A 14,372-nucleotide genomic window follows, 5' to 3' on the forward strand; every position below is an offset into this window, starting at 1 on the left:
TGTATTCATCTTAGATTCTCAACGCATGGAATGAAGACATCGTGGACATCATTATGAAGACTTGCATCATCATAAAAGTATGGTAACTAAAGCAATTGACACTCGTATCACTTTTTATGTTCAATCAACTTTCACCTCAGATTAAAGCTAATACAAACACGATTTCGGAAAATAATACTTTTTTCATTTCATTATACTTGTTGCTGAATAGTCAGCATTTTTCCACACAATATGTCACAATCGGGCGCGAATAATTCAGAATGGAGAAAGTGAGTCTTTTGAAAACAATGTAACTCCGATCGAAAAAAGAATTTTATCAAGAAATTTGATAATGCTACATAGGATACTTTTTAAGAGCATAAGATATTTGAGATGAAAAATTAAAATTTACATGTTGAGTTGGTATAAAATCCAAATGAATGGAGAAGATAAATTTATGTTAACAACCTGATCTATTAGTTCGTGTAATCAGGCCTAATATTTTGAGATTAAAGCTTTGACAATGCTCTCACAGTTGTTCAACTACTATTCCTATATACTAGTTCTAGGTATGTATGGATCAGGATTTTACAGGAAAATGCCAACACAAGAGTTTCTCGTCTTTTTCTTTCTCAAAAATAATAGTATTTTAGAAAACCAACAAGTGAAGGTGCTCCCATTATTATAGAATATGCAACTAAAAAATATACGCAATTAAAAAAAGCTTCTACATACATTTATTCGAACAGGATGAAAATTAGTAAAACAAAACGAACCAAAACTTGGAAAGATTCATTCTAATCATTTGCACATCCAAACCACACAGCCTGTGTCCTGTCTGCATCGAACAGCTACTCATCTTCATCTGCAACAGCAAGAAAGCAAATCAAGTGATATGCATGCTAATAGTACTTGATTCCAATTTCTTTCTCATCTTTCTACTACATAAAAACAGAAAATGATTCAGGACCCGTAGGGCTATGTATGATCAGCTAAAAGAGAACGTATTGAGCATTTAAAACGTGGATTGACGCATAATTCTGCCCTTAACTCACAACTTCATACCAATTTGAATGAAATATATAATGCTAGGGCTACCATAACACATAAAAGAATTAGCATAGTGGTGAAGATACCATTTGACTCATGACTACAACTAGACTAGTAGAGAATTCTGTTTAATTTCCATTTCCTGATAGTTATTGTAATTTCTTGTCAAGATATAATCCCTCTTTCACACAGTATTATCAAAATTTATGTTAGAATATTAGCGCATGCTAGCCAGTAGTCACAGAGTCAATCAGCAGATATTTTATGGAATCGGCTCATCTCACAGTTAACCAGGAAGGATATTATCTATTGACCAGTTACCTTAAGCAAGGGGAGGCAACGGCCCTATAACAAGAAAGGCTTCTCCACTTCTCTATGCTTCCCAAGAACGTACCTAACAGGCTTACAGCTGCGCTATGAGTTGTCTCAAGATAATGTCCCTCAAAAATTTCATTAAGATTTTGTACCCATATTGAATTATCAACAATTAGACGTGGATATGGACTCATTAGTACCAGTGTCAGATTTTCAATATTTAGAGATGAGTATGGACACTATAATTCACTTTGCACCAATGAGGTAAATTCTATAAAATAGCATAGTTTAGCACCAATAAGGCAATGCCTGAGTTCAAGACTCCGAGTAACGTAGTCAAGAAGTAAAACAACAATCTTGGATCATAATGAAATTCAGATACATGTGTTGCTATTCAACCCTACGCTATTCAGTAAATGAAATAAAAAACTTCCAAACATTCAACCTATGTTGCAGGCTTGCAGCATACTGTAGCAAATGAACGCAGATTACAAAACAATATTCATAACTCCAATGCCCTTTCATTCGTAACGTAGACTCCAACCTACGCGCAGTTTAGAAGGTCAGATATCCACAACTTTAAGCTTACATAGAAAAGTTTATATTCGCTTGACCCTTGAGAGGGAGGTTCAACAAAATAGCTCCAGCCCACAGAACATCTATCAGAAATTAGAATCCTGTGTAGTTATCAATACTAAGTTCTTTGGTAGTCATACAGTGTAAACTCCCAACCATTTGATATAACTTTCATGTCTACCAATGATACAAGTAATATACATATAAGCTCGCATCCTCAGGGAAATCCTGAAGAACAAAAATATCAAGTATTTTACAATAAAATCACTGCATGGAATCCTTTGCTAGTGAGCTACAAGTTGCCAATTCAATTGAATGTTAAAAGCAGACATTGATTCTGTTGCAACAAGACTTTAAAACGCTATATGTAAAAGTAATCTGAATAAAAAATTCCATTTTCTCATGCCTTCTACCCCCACACTCTCCTTATAAGAGCATATTCCCCCCTTTTCATTTTGCCTTTAACTTACTTTCTGCTTGCCTCTTGGCTCTTCCACAAGCCTTCTCTCAACTGATACGAGCCTTGTTTCTAATGATGTCCCTCTATCTGATTGCTATAATACTTCTCCTACAAGCTAAAACTAACCTACTAATTATGCATTACCAGACGTTAGTATGTGACCTTCCCTCTAACCGTTTGTTGGATTTGATGATTAATATCATAATCCAAGCATAGGGGGATTCCCATTTTCTGTATGTTTAACAAAGGATGGAAAATAATTCTTACAATTGTGAAATAATAATGTGAAGGAAAGAATAAAGCAATTCGTTTACAAGACTGCCATATTTCCATCCCTAATTCTTACCAAACAAGAGAAAACAAAGTTCGAAAACTAAATTCAGTTTAAACATTATATGCAATGAATAAATGACAGACAAATGAATTTCGAATAGTTACAGGAGTATCAGCCCTCTTATTGTTAAAAAAGAAATGATCACTCTAACACACAAATCATATTCAAAACCCCAACAAAATGACGAATACCCAAACGGCCAAACTTAACCAAAAGAATTCATTAAGAATATGTCAAATAATTAAGATACGAAAAAATTAGGGTTATACTCACCCATATAGCGTCGCTCATTGGCAGCTTTAGCCTTTTCAAGCATCTTATCAAGGTCTTCTTGAAGCTTGGCATCCCATTTCACCAGCTGATTTACAAAAACAGCACCCAATCCCATTCCCAGTACATGCTCCCAAGGATCTAACATTCAAAATTAGGGATTTCATCAAATCGAAAGTTCATTAAAGAGAATTGTATGAAATTAGAAGAACGAGATGAATCCGTTGAGAGAAAGCAGACTTACGACGCATGTAAGGAAGCTTACGAAGAGCGTTTGAATACATCTGAGTGCCCAGTCCTAGAAGAGCTCCGATTACTGTCGCACTCAACGCCATTTCCTTCGTCAACGATTCTTCTCCAAGTTCTAGGGCACGTTGACGTAATTAATTTCCACTCTGCAAATAAGATCCTGAAGTTGGGAGACTGCCGGAAAATGGAAATGGACCGTTCTTCGAAAAAAATTCTTTTATGCTCGGTCCGACCCTTTTGCGTATTGCAAAACCTCTTTTTTTTTACGATTTTATTACAATAATTTAACTCATTGATTAATTTTAGAGGTATTTGCCTAGAGTAAACTTAGATAGTCTATTAATCTGCTATAGTAAGTAATTCACCAAACAATAAATTGAAAATTAATGTAAAATTAGAGAAAAATTTTAAAAATTTACATAAAAAACTTTGAATGAAAAAAAATCAGAAATTTTTTTGAACATTTTTTTTTTTCGACTAACTATTTTAATTAATCTTTTTTAAAAAAATAAAACTTGCTATAGTAAGTTAATGGGTTAGCTAATTTCATTCCAGGCAAATACCTCTAAAATTGAAATTATTTATAGTTAATCAATAAGTAAGATTATTATAAGAAAATGATGAAGATATTGAATTATTTTAGAATATTACAAAGTTTACAAATCAATCAAACAAGTCTAAGTAAACTAGCTAACTAGTAACGACCAATCACTAAAATCCTTCTTGGTTCTTGGAGGCTAAATCTCACAATGGAATAGAAAAAGTTATGATTTACCTGAGTTTGAAGGATTCATTCAACCAGACATTCAGTATGAATAGTAATTATAGTACTATCTATTCTCAACTATTCTAATCCACAAACTACTACTATCATATTATAATTATTGCATACTACTATATATTTAATTGAAAAAAAGTATTTTTATCAAGTGGGACAAATTATTAGGAGTGCTATTATATTTTTCATTAAATTCAATTACAAGACATAATTCTTTTTATACTCTTTTATGTTCATTATTATTATCCTATTTATTTTTTTACACATTTGTCAATACATATATTCAATCATAAAATATATTTAATTAAAAAAAAATATTAATGTTAAATAAATATACTTAATCCAGACGAATCAAGTAAAACCTCACTTGACTACGTTTTAAATTAAATACTTCTTTTGTTTTTTTTTACTTATAAGGACACTTTTACATCCCTCAAATGTCTTACATCTTGAGAGTAATTAATCAAGTATAAAAAACCAGACGAGAACATATTGATAAGAGAAAGTCTTGTATAACTTTATCCTAATAATTCTAATGTACACCAACTTTAAATGATATTAAAATGGTAACGACCTGTTTGATAATCGGTACTAAGTGGTGAAAATAATAATGTAAAATTATTCTAATTTTGATAGGAATATCTTATGACAAATTTAATGACCATACCTATTCTCATTCAAGAACTTTATTTTCTTCATAAAATTAATTCCAATGCATTATCATTTGAACATGTGGTATTAAATGTCAATGAAAAATTCTGAACAAAAAAATTGTTTATGATCAAACTTTCATTACCATGAGAATGACATGATACATATCATGAAAATTTACATCATAAATCATTCTCATTAACACCAATTAGTACCGTTAACCAAACAGCCCTTAAATATTTTTACTTCATAAGTACTACCTTCTTTCCAAAATACTTGTACCGTTTTTTTTTTTTACGTGGTCCTTAATTTAATTCTTAATATCTATAATTAGAGGTATTCATTCGAGTGATCGGGTCGATTTCGGACCAGTGTCATTCGGTTCAGTTGTATTTCGGATCGGTTATTTTTCGGATGCGTGTTATGACGGGTCACACTCGGGTCACGTCGGTTAGTCACGGTTCGGTTGACGATCGGTTATTTGAGATATCGGGTTAGCATCGATTCGGTGTTGGTTGAAGTTCGTGTCAAGTAGTCAGTCGATCTCGGACTGTCATCGGTTAATAATTGGTTCGGTTTTATCGGGTACAGATCGAATTCGGGTATTATTTTCCAGTAAAATTCGATTACGTATTACTAATTACTATAGATCGAGTCAATATCAGATTAAGTTGTTACACATTTTTTGATTTATGATAAGATTCCCCTTAATTAAGGTAAAATAGTTAAAATGCAAATTAGTTAGTGATTATTACTTTGTTACTTTTACTTGTTTGACTGTAAATTAAAATTAAATTTTTATTATTTTTCATCAAATTTGATTAAAAATAGTTAAATAAACATTGACCATTGATTATTAAATCTAGATATATGAAACCATTAATGTATAAAATTTAATTTATTAAAATTTCTATTACTTTATTAGATTAACTAATAAGATGATTGAATATGAGTCGATCATACCTTTATATTCAAATTGGTTCAAGTTTACAGCATTTCGATTAAAAATTTGTTCGGGTTAAGTCAGTTTTAGCCGGATCAAGTTCGGTTTTGAGCATGATTCGGGTCGGGTATGACTGGGGTCGGTCACTATTAGGTTCGGGTAATCTCGGTTAACTGTTATATGTCGATTATAAAAATCGATTGCAGTTCGAGTTTGATTTTAAGAATTTCGGTCATGAATCGGATCGGGTGCAACATCAGTTCGGATAATGTTGGTTTGATAAACCTAATAAAGAAACATATTTTCGGATCGGTTAACTTTCGATCTCGGTTCGAATTTTCGAATCGGATTACATTTGAACAGCTCTATCTATAATTATGTATGATAAAAAATTACAAAAATTTGATACTAATAATATTTGCATTAAGACAAATCAAACAAGATCCAAACTAAAATTAATCACAAATTAAAAGAGGTATGTGACTAGTGCAATTATTTCCATTGTTGCAAGTAAATTGAAACAGAGGAAGTACAATTTTCGGAAATACTTGCTATTATTAGTGTTAGTGTAGACGAATATATACGTCATCCAAACTAAAATACCCGCTCTCAATTGTGACACGTTGTATAGGAAAATATCACCATCAGTAGCAAGTATTGTGAAGCGGTGGTATTAGCATTCGGTTGTGTAATGCTATTGGGAAAATATCACCATCACTAATAAGAATTATGGAGCTTAGGTAGTTGCACTCGACCGTGTAATGTTATGTGGGAAAATATCACCATCAACAACATATATTGTAAAGTAAGTATTGTGAAGCTGAGATATCCGCGCTCGATTGTAATATTATCTGAAAAAATATCACTATCAGTAGCAAGTATAACTTTTATATAGATAATGAATAAGAAGACTATATTATTGAAATGGATGGTGACCTGTCATTGAATCTGACCCCATTTATGCATGTTACCTTTCAATTTTCAATCAAAAATCAAATAATTTTGTAAAATAAGAAAAAATCTATTAATTTTCATTGTTTTGGTAAAACCAAAAGCAAGTACTCTACTACTCTAGTAGTAATACTACCAATTAAGCTCTTCCTTCTTCAACATCCAAACTATCTTTTCCTTTAATTAAGCTTCAACAAAATCAAACTATAATCTTTCCTTAATCCCTATTAATTACCCTCTAATTATGCCTTTAATCAAAGATCTTAAACCAAGAAGAAGTGATAGAAATTTAATTATTGGATTAACATGTAATTATGCTACTAATTTCAAATTAATCCTCTTTATTATCTTCCTTCTTTTTTCTACTTTCCTTGCATTCCTCCATTTCATTCCTTCTTCTTACTTCATTTCTTCCTCTTGTCTTCCGGATCCGGATCCGGATCCAAACCCTCTAACTCATCAACTCCCTACTACGGATCGGATCCTTGAAAATGGAGCTACCAAACGCTATTTTTATCCATTCGGGTCTGGAGCTTACAGTTTCATTTTCATGTCAGCTTACCGTGGAGGTCTTAATAGTTTCGCCATTGTTGGACTTTCTTCCAAACCTTTACACCTTTACAGCCGTCCTACTTACACATGCGAATACAAAACCCAGAACGACACCGTTTTAACCAAAACTTCTAGAATCCTTCCTGACTGGGGTTTTGGAAGAATCTACACAGTTCTTATCATCAACTGTACATTTCCTCATGGGACCCACAACCCTTCCAATGGCGGTCAACTCCTTCTTCATATCCCATCTCCAGTAAATCCTAATTTAACCGATACAATCATAGCCTTAACAGAAAAACCCTTTTCGTGGGACCCATCAAACTTTCTCTCTCCACCAAAATTTGAATTCCTCTACTGCGGATCCCCACTGTACGGTAACCTAAGCCCGCAGAGAATGCGTGAATGGATCGCGTATCACGTTAGATTGTTCGGGAAGAAATCACACTTTGCGATTTATGATGCAGGTGGGGTCCACAAAGAAGTAATGGAGGTTTTGAAGCCATGGATGGATCTTGGGTATATAAGTATACATGATGTAAAAGAAGAAGAAAGATTTGATGGGTATTATCATAATCAATTTTTGATTGTGAATGATTGTTTACATCGGTACAGATTTGAAACAGAATGGATGTTCTTCTTTGATGTGGATGAATATATTTATGTTCAAAATGGAAAATCGATTAGATCTATGGTGGATTTGGTTAGGGATTATACCCAATTTGAGATTGAACAAATTCCTATTTCTAATCAAATTTGTTTGGCTGAAGATGATGGAGAAACTTCCAAGTAAGTTTACTTTTCTTCTCTAATTTTGTTGGGTTGTTTGAAATTGCTTATTTTGGGATGTGTGTTTTTGTGGTTGTTTAGTTCGATTGTTGGATTGTTTTTTGGTGGGTTATTTTGGGTTTTGCAATTTATGAGGGAAGTTGTTATGAAATGTTTGGAATTTTGTTTGTTGTTTTTGTTCGAGGGAAAACGAGTTAGACAAACGGTTGATAGCTAATAATTAATTATAGTGACTGATTTAGTTAGTTGATTTTATTAACTGTTCGAGCAATTGATTTTGAGTCCGCTGCCCTGAGCTTTTTATTTAAAAGCAGCTTATTTATAGCAATAAGTTATTTCAATTAATTAATTTACCAAATATTTACATTGACGGTTTAACTATTCAACACTTTAATGGTATTAAAATAAACTAAAATTAATCGATAAGCTATTTAATCAAATACTCTCTTAAAGTTTAATATCCGAAAGAAGAATAAATGAGATTGGAAGAGATATAAGTACTGTTATCTAGAAATTAGAAGTGCTACATTTTAATTGTAACATTTAATATAAATTGCAAATAAAAATATTACAACTTGTTTCAGTTATAGAATATCAATTTCACTTTTTCCAACCAAAGTTGTTCGATTTTCATCAAACTTTTTTCTTTCACGGGTCTACTTTATATTCACAAAATATAAATTACAAATAGAAATATTAAAAAATGGAGAAATTGTCAAAAATAAATAAATCTTTACTCGATTTGCTGAAAATAAATTTAAATATGTTAAAAATAAATTAAATTATTGTGTATTTATAATTCTTTGATATACAAAAAAGATGAATTTATTTTTACATGATCAAACAAAAATGAATTTATTATTACCTTACAAAATTTAGATTAACAGAAAGAATAAAACTTTAAGAAAGAAACATGGTGTTGGATAACATGAAAATATGTCAATAACTAATTAAAATAGGCCCTAAACGTAAATGAAAATGGAAGTCCCAACTCCCAAATAATTTTGTATCAGTGTATACAATCATCTTCATAGGATAGTGATGAGAACAAGGTAAAATAAGGCTTTTAGGTAACCTAACTAAAGTAGAGGTGCCCATAATTTTTTAATGGGAGATTCAAATCTACACGATAACTGACTAAACTAAGGTTCATTAAATTGTTCCACCGTAACCTTTTTGCACATAAAACGTTAGTAAACGTTAATTTTAAAGCTTTAAGGTTGTTGTACGCTTATTTATATGACTCATCATTTTAAATGTCATCATTTTCAACATTTTCCCCCCAAAATATAAACTCTAACTCTACCATTTTTGAATTCCCGGGAAAAAAATATAATTTGGATGAAAGATGGATAAGACAGGGTTTATGTTTTGGGAGAAAAGGTTGAAACTAATGGCATTTAAAATGGTGAGTCGCACAAATAGGCGTATAATAGCTTTAAAACCCAAAACCTCAAGGTTATGACGTGGAATTTCCCCTTTTAAATTAAAAGTTAAATATTAAAAAAGTGATATATTCACATAATAGACTGCTACTTTCATCGTTTCAAAATACTTGCATTAAATACATTTTTGCGCAATCTGATGCGTTTGTCAAATCGCTTGTATTTAGAGTTATATATAATTAAAAATTATTAAAAAATTGATATTGTGAAAAAGTGCGACGAGACGAATCAAACAAATTTTCACATGACTATTTTTTTCTTGTACAATAGCCAAAATATATAAATTACCATAAAATAATGAATAGTGGAAAAATAGATTTGGTACAAGTAATATGAACGGGAAAGTATAAATTTTTTAAGAGTTACTAGTATGCATATAACTTTTGTTAAAACATGGCCAATGGCTTTTTATTGGTGGTTTTTGGAAACAACTTTTGGTTGGTAATTGAAAGCTGATTATAGTGGCTGATTTGATCAGTTAATTTTATTAATTGGCAGTGTCGTTTTTGTATATTTTTAAGCCTTAGGCGAAACATAAAAAAGGCCTATATAGAAAGTTTTGGTTCTTTCTTTCTCCAACTATGCATTATATAATTTCTTTTTTTTAATCACATAAATATCAAATAAATATACAAATTTAAGATCATGTAATAATAAGGTACTTGTGCACAAACTAAATTTTAATAATAAGGATTAAGTCAATTAGGACCCTTTTATAAGTTGGGCCCTAAGCGATTGTACCTCAAAACTACCCTCAGGAACGACCCTGATAATTGGTTTGATCAACTAATTTTAAAGCCATTGCTATGAACAGCTTATTTATATCAATAAGTTGTTTCATCCAGTTAGTTAATCAAATAATAATTAATTTGATCATTTAACTCTATTTATATCAAAATAAGCTAATATTATTCAATAAATCATTTTGAATTTACTTGCTCATTAGTAGACTTGGACATGAAATGGGTCGATACTACATATCATGCTCATAAACCTGCACAACACAGCCATTTAACCACCAATCACCTTAGTGGATCATAGGCGAGCCACATTCACCATTCTCTAGAATGGTCGGGTTAAAAATACAATATACCGACATTTGGATGGGGCCGAGGGAGGGCTCTATGTTTAACACAAATTTATTTTCATTAATACTTCCTCTTATTCAGCCTAAATATTTTATTTGAATGGACATATTTATTAATATATTATTTCTATTATTAAAATCTTTAATTATGCATAATTAAAAATTATAATAAATTAATATTAATAATTTTTGTATTAAAATAAATCAAATAAAATTTAAAATAAATATATATTATAGTTTATAGATTAAAAATACAATCAATAATTGATAAATAATGTTAACATTAAATGAGACCAACTTTATTTGCGTTTTGTATTGTTGTGCGCATTATGCATGGTCCCATTAAGCTTAACCTGTCTGCAACTCTGCGAGAGCCTGAGATTCCCTAGGGTATTGAACGCTACATTTTAATTATCGACATAATTAACTGTTATTGCTTATTTTATATCTTGTCGATTAATGTGTGAGAATAAATGTAGTCAAGTAAGATTTTATTTGAATCGTCTAATCACATATTTTCGTAATATTAATTTTTTATAATTTTTACATGTGTATAGTTCAATATAAAAATTATCAAAATAAAACACTGAATTGCCTAAAAAATTAAGGAAAAATTACACTGAATAATACAAACTTTCACTGATTTTCCTACAATAATACGAACTTTCAATTAATCATGAATAATACGAATTTTAATACATATTTCCCGCTAGCATACCTGACTGGTTCTTTACCTGGAAAAACGGTAAATTCCCCATTTCTTCATTATGCTAGTGGGAAATATATATCAAAGTTCGTATTTTATTCATAGTTAATTGAAAGTTCGTATTATTGTAGGAAAATCAGTGAAAGTTCGTATTATTCAGAGTAATTTTTCTTACTTACTTTTATCAGCCAAAAAAAAATTTTGGAATGATTAAGTTTACCGGTAATAGGTAAAATGGTATGCCAGCGGGAAATATGTATCAAAGTTCGTATTATTCATGGTTAATTGAAAGTTCGTATTATTGTAGGAAAATCAGTGAAAGTTCGTATTATTTAGGGTAATTTTTCCAAAAATTAAATGTAGCAAGTATAGTGAAACGGAGGAAGTATTTATTTTAATTTATTTTTTATTTTAATTTAATATAAAATAAATTTGTTTAATTTTTTGTTTTTGGGGATAATTTTACCGCTTTTTACTCAATATTCTCTCTTTTACTTCCTCCGTTCCAAATGAGTTGTAACATTGGTAAAAATGACATTATTTATTCTTTACTCTTAATTTGTGATTAGTTTTTAATCTATAGGTTAAAATATAGTCAAGTGAGTTTTTGTTTAATTCTTCTCATTGCAAAGATTATTAGTATCAAATTTTTATAATTTTTTATTATATATAATTAGAGATATTAAGGATTAAATTAGTGCATTTGATTGCGTAAAAAAACAAACATTACAAGTAAATTAGAACGGAGGAAGTATTATTAACTAACCCACTGCCTTACCTCATTATGCACAATTCTTTAATTTTCTTGTGAAAAGCAAATAAAACTACTTTTTATCACTAAAATCGTCAAGTTTTTGAAACTTTCTCTTTTACATGGAAGAACACAACTTTTTTTAAAAAACGAGGTAAGGTTGGAAAATTTGTTAAATATTAGAGTGGACATGGGAAATTTTTTCATAGGTAGGTGATGCAAATTGAACCATAAACATCAATATGTACATAAAATTAAAACTTTAAAAAATGGTGTAGAATTAGATGAGAAGCATAAAACTTTTGAATCAAATTCTGTCGCATTTTTTCTCTTATCAACTTAAAAGTTTTACTTGACATGCTAAAATAACAAGATAAATTCTTTATTAAGACTGTTTTATCGTGTGACGATTTTAAATGGGTTGGTCTATTATTTAGTTTTAAAATAAACCGAAAAAGATGGTTTTTCATTTACTTAATTATTTTCTTTTTAAAAATACATTAATTAGGCTGTTTGTATGGACCCATCTTACAGTGAAACGGTCTCATACAAGACGTTTTATAAATTTTTTTTATGATCCAATAATTTAGTAAATGGACCACTTTGGTGGGACAGAAACTTTGAAACAAATAAGCAAAAAAATATAAAAAAATTCGAATAATGGTAAAATTTTGAAACTATTTTCAAGGATAAGTAGTTTTTTTACAAACTGTGGTTCGGAGATGTTTGTTGCTAGTAACAGCGAACAAAGGCTCGAGGTCAAAAAAAAATCAAAGAGTCTGTTCGTTGTTACTAACAGCGAACAAAAACTTGCACTATTTTGGACCTTCAGTCTTTGTTTGCTATTACTAACAGCGAACAGATACGTTCTAAAAATAGCAGCTTCCTTTGTTAACAGACTCTTTACCTTTTTTGAAACCCTCTGCCTTTGTTCGCTGTTATTAAGTGCGAACATTCTAAACTTCAGATTTGGGAAAAAACTGCTTATCTTGGAAAATAGTTTTAAAATTTTACTATAATTTGAATTTTTTATAATTTTTTGCTTATTTATTTTAAATTTTCGGTAGAACATAGACGTGTGGATTTAAGCAATTAGGCATTTGTTTGGTGTTCTAGGAAGCTTATCATGATGAGATTCTTAATTGGAATGCATTTGTTGAAGTACGTCTACAAATTCACAAATCACAATTCTCCTTTGTCTCTTTTTAGATTTAAACTGATAGTGACACTTTTTTTTGGTAACATATTAGTATTGCCTATTGGTAGAGAATAGATAAAGTTCCATACATCTACCACCTTTATTTGTACGTTTATGCTATAAAATTGTTACTTTCTCTTGTATCATTAAATTTGCTACATAATTTACAGAAAATGGGCGATGGAGAAGCTAGTATACAGGAACGTGAAGAAAGTGGCGAGAAGGGATCGAAAGTATGCCATACAACCACGAAATGTGCTAGCCACCGGGGTTCACTTGTCTAAAAACTTCTTTGGTGAGTCCGCTCCTAAAACTGAGAAATTGATCAAGTATTTTCATTACCATGGCACTATTGTGGAGCGTCGAGACACTTGCAAGCACTTTTTAAATCGTACTAAATCTACTAAACTAGGGGATGTCCCTTTTGTGCTCGAAACTAGCATGCGCCCGCTTGCTCGACTTGTCAAGAAGTTTGAGCTAGAAACTATTGGATCTAAGCTTGAATCTACGAAGTTATAACACACACTAACAACCCGCTTGGTAACAAATTAAATCATAAATAGGGGTATGGTGTAACTTTCCATAACAAAATAACAAATAATTAAATTTCATTACCATTTAACGCCATTTTTTCAAGCAATAATATATGAGAATGAATTTTATGAAGGAAAAAAACACAGTTTTTGAAGTTAGACAAGCATGAGTATGAACTTTTTACATGCTTTTTTTAGCAACGTTACACTAAAATTTTATCCCCATTTATTTTCTAATGTCGTGTACCAAACGGGCTGCAATTAGTTAGAGTATTATATTGGGAAAGCCAAAGCATAGAGGTTTTTGACTTGAAATCTTGAAAATCAACAATGACACAAGGTTGAAGCAAAACTACGCTAGGGTTTCATTTCCCCATTCTTCTCCTTAGCTTCTTGATGGACATAATATACAATTTGTATTTTTTTTATTTTTCTTATTTTTTGTTGACATTTTATGAGTAGGATATTGTAGCGTAATTTACGCTAATGTATTTTGTATACCAAGATGCACTCATTTGTTTTATTTATATAATAATATAGGTAATAAAATTTTGTTTATTCAAAATATCCCCTTTTACTTTTATGACCGGTTTGTTTTTCGTCACTTATAGAAATAATTAATTTTCTTTCACCTTTACTTGTATACCCTTTTATAAATAATTGCATATTTGCCAAAAGGTATAAGTAACATGCTTAAAAGATGCACATATTTAGATGACAATTCTACAAATAATATAAACCTTTGTAAACTTTTG

The 14,372-nt window shown here is 30.6% G+C and overlaps 2 protein-coding genes across 2 annotated transcripts; one reads left to right on the forward strand and one right to left on the reverse strand.

Annotated features, from left to right (window-relative positions):
* Positions 1-578: 578 nt before the first annotated feature.
* LOC130827681 (uncharacterized) lies at positions 579-3,473 on the reverse strand. Its single transcript, XM_057693481.1, has 3 exons — positions 3,229-3,473; positions 2,988-3,125; positions 579-844 (listed from the first exon to the last, which is right to left on the reverse strand). Exons 1-3 carry the CDS (start codon positions 3,317-3,319, stop codon positions 831-833), a joined length of 243 nt encoding a protein of 80 aa, XP_057549464.1. The 5' UTR covers positions 3,320-3,473; the 3' UTR covers positions 579-830.
* A 3,327-nt stretch (positions 3,474-6,800) lies between these two features.
* LOC130827683 (galactan beta-1,4-galactosyltransferase GALS2) lies at positions 6,801-14,182 on the forward strand. Its single transcript, XM_057693486.1, has 2 exons — positions 6,801-7,897; positions 13,255-14,182. Exons 1-2 carry the CDS (start codon positions 6,801-6,803, stop codon positions 13,601-13,603), a joined length of 1,446 nt encoding a protein of 481 aa, XP_057549469.1. The 3' UTR covers positions 13,604-14,182.
* The last annotated feature ends 190 nt before the right edge of the window (positions 14,183-14,372 follow it).

The sequence above is a fragment of the Amaranthus tricolor genome, chromosome 11, assembly GCF_026212465.1.
Source record: "Amaranthus tricolor cultivar Red isolate AtriRed21 chromosome 11, ASM2621246v1, whole genome shotgun sequence".
Lineage (NCBI taxonomy): Eukaryota > Viridiplantae > Streptophyta > Magnoliopsida > Caryophyllales > Amaranthaceae > Amaranthus > Amaranthus tricolor.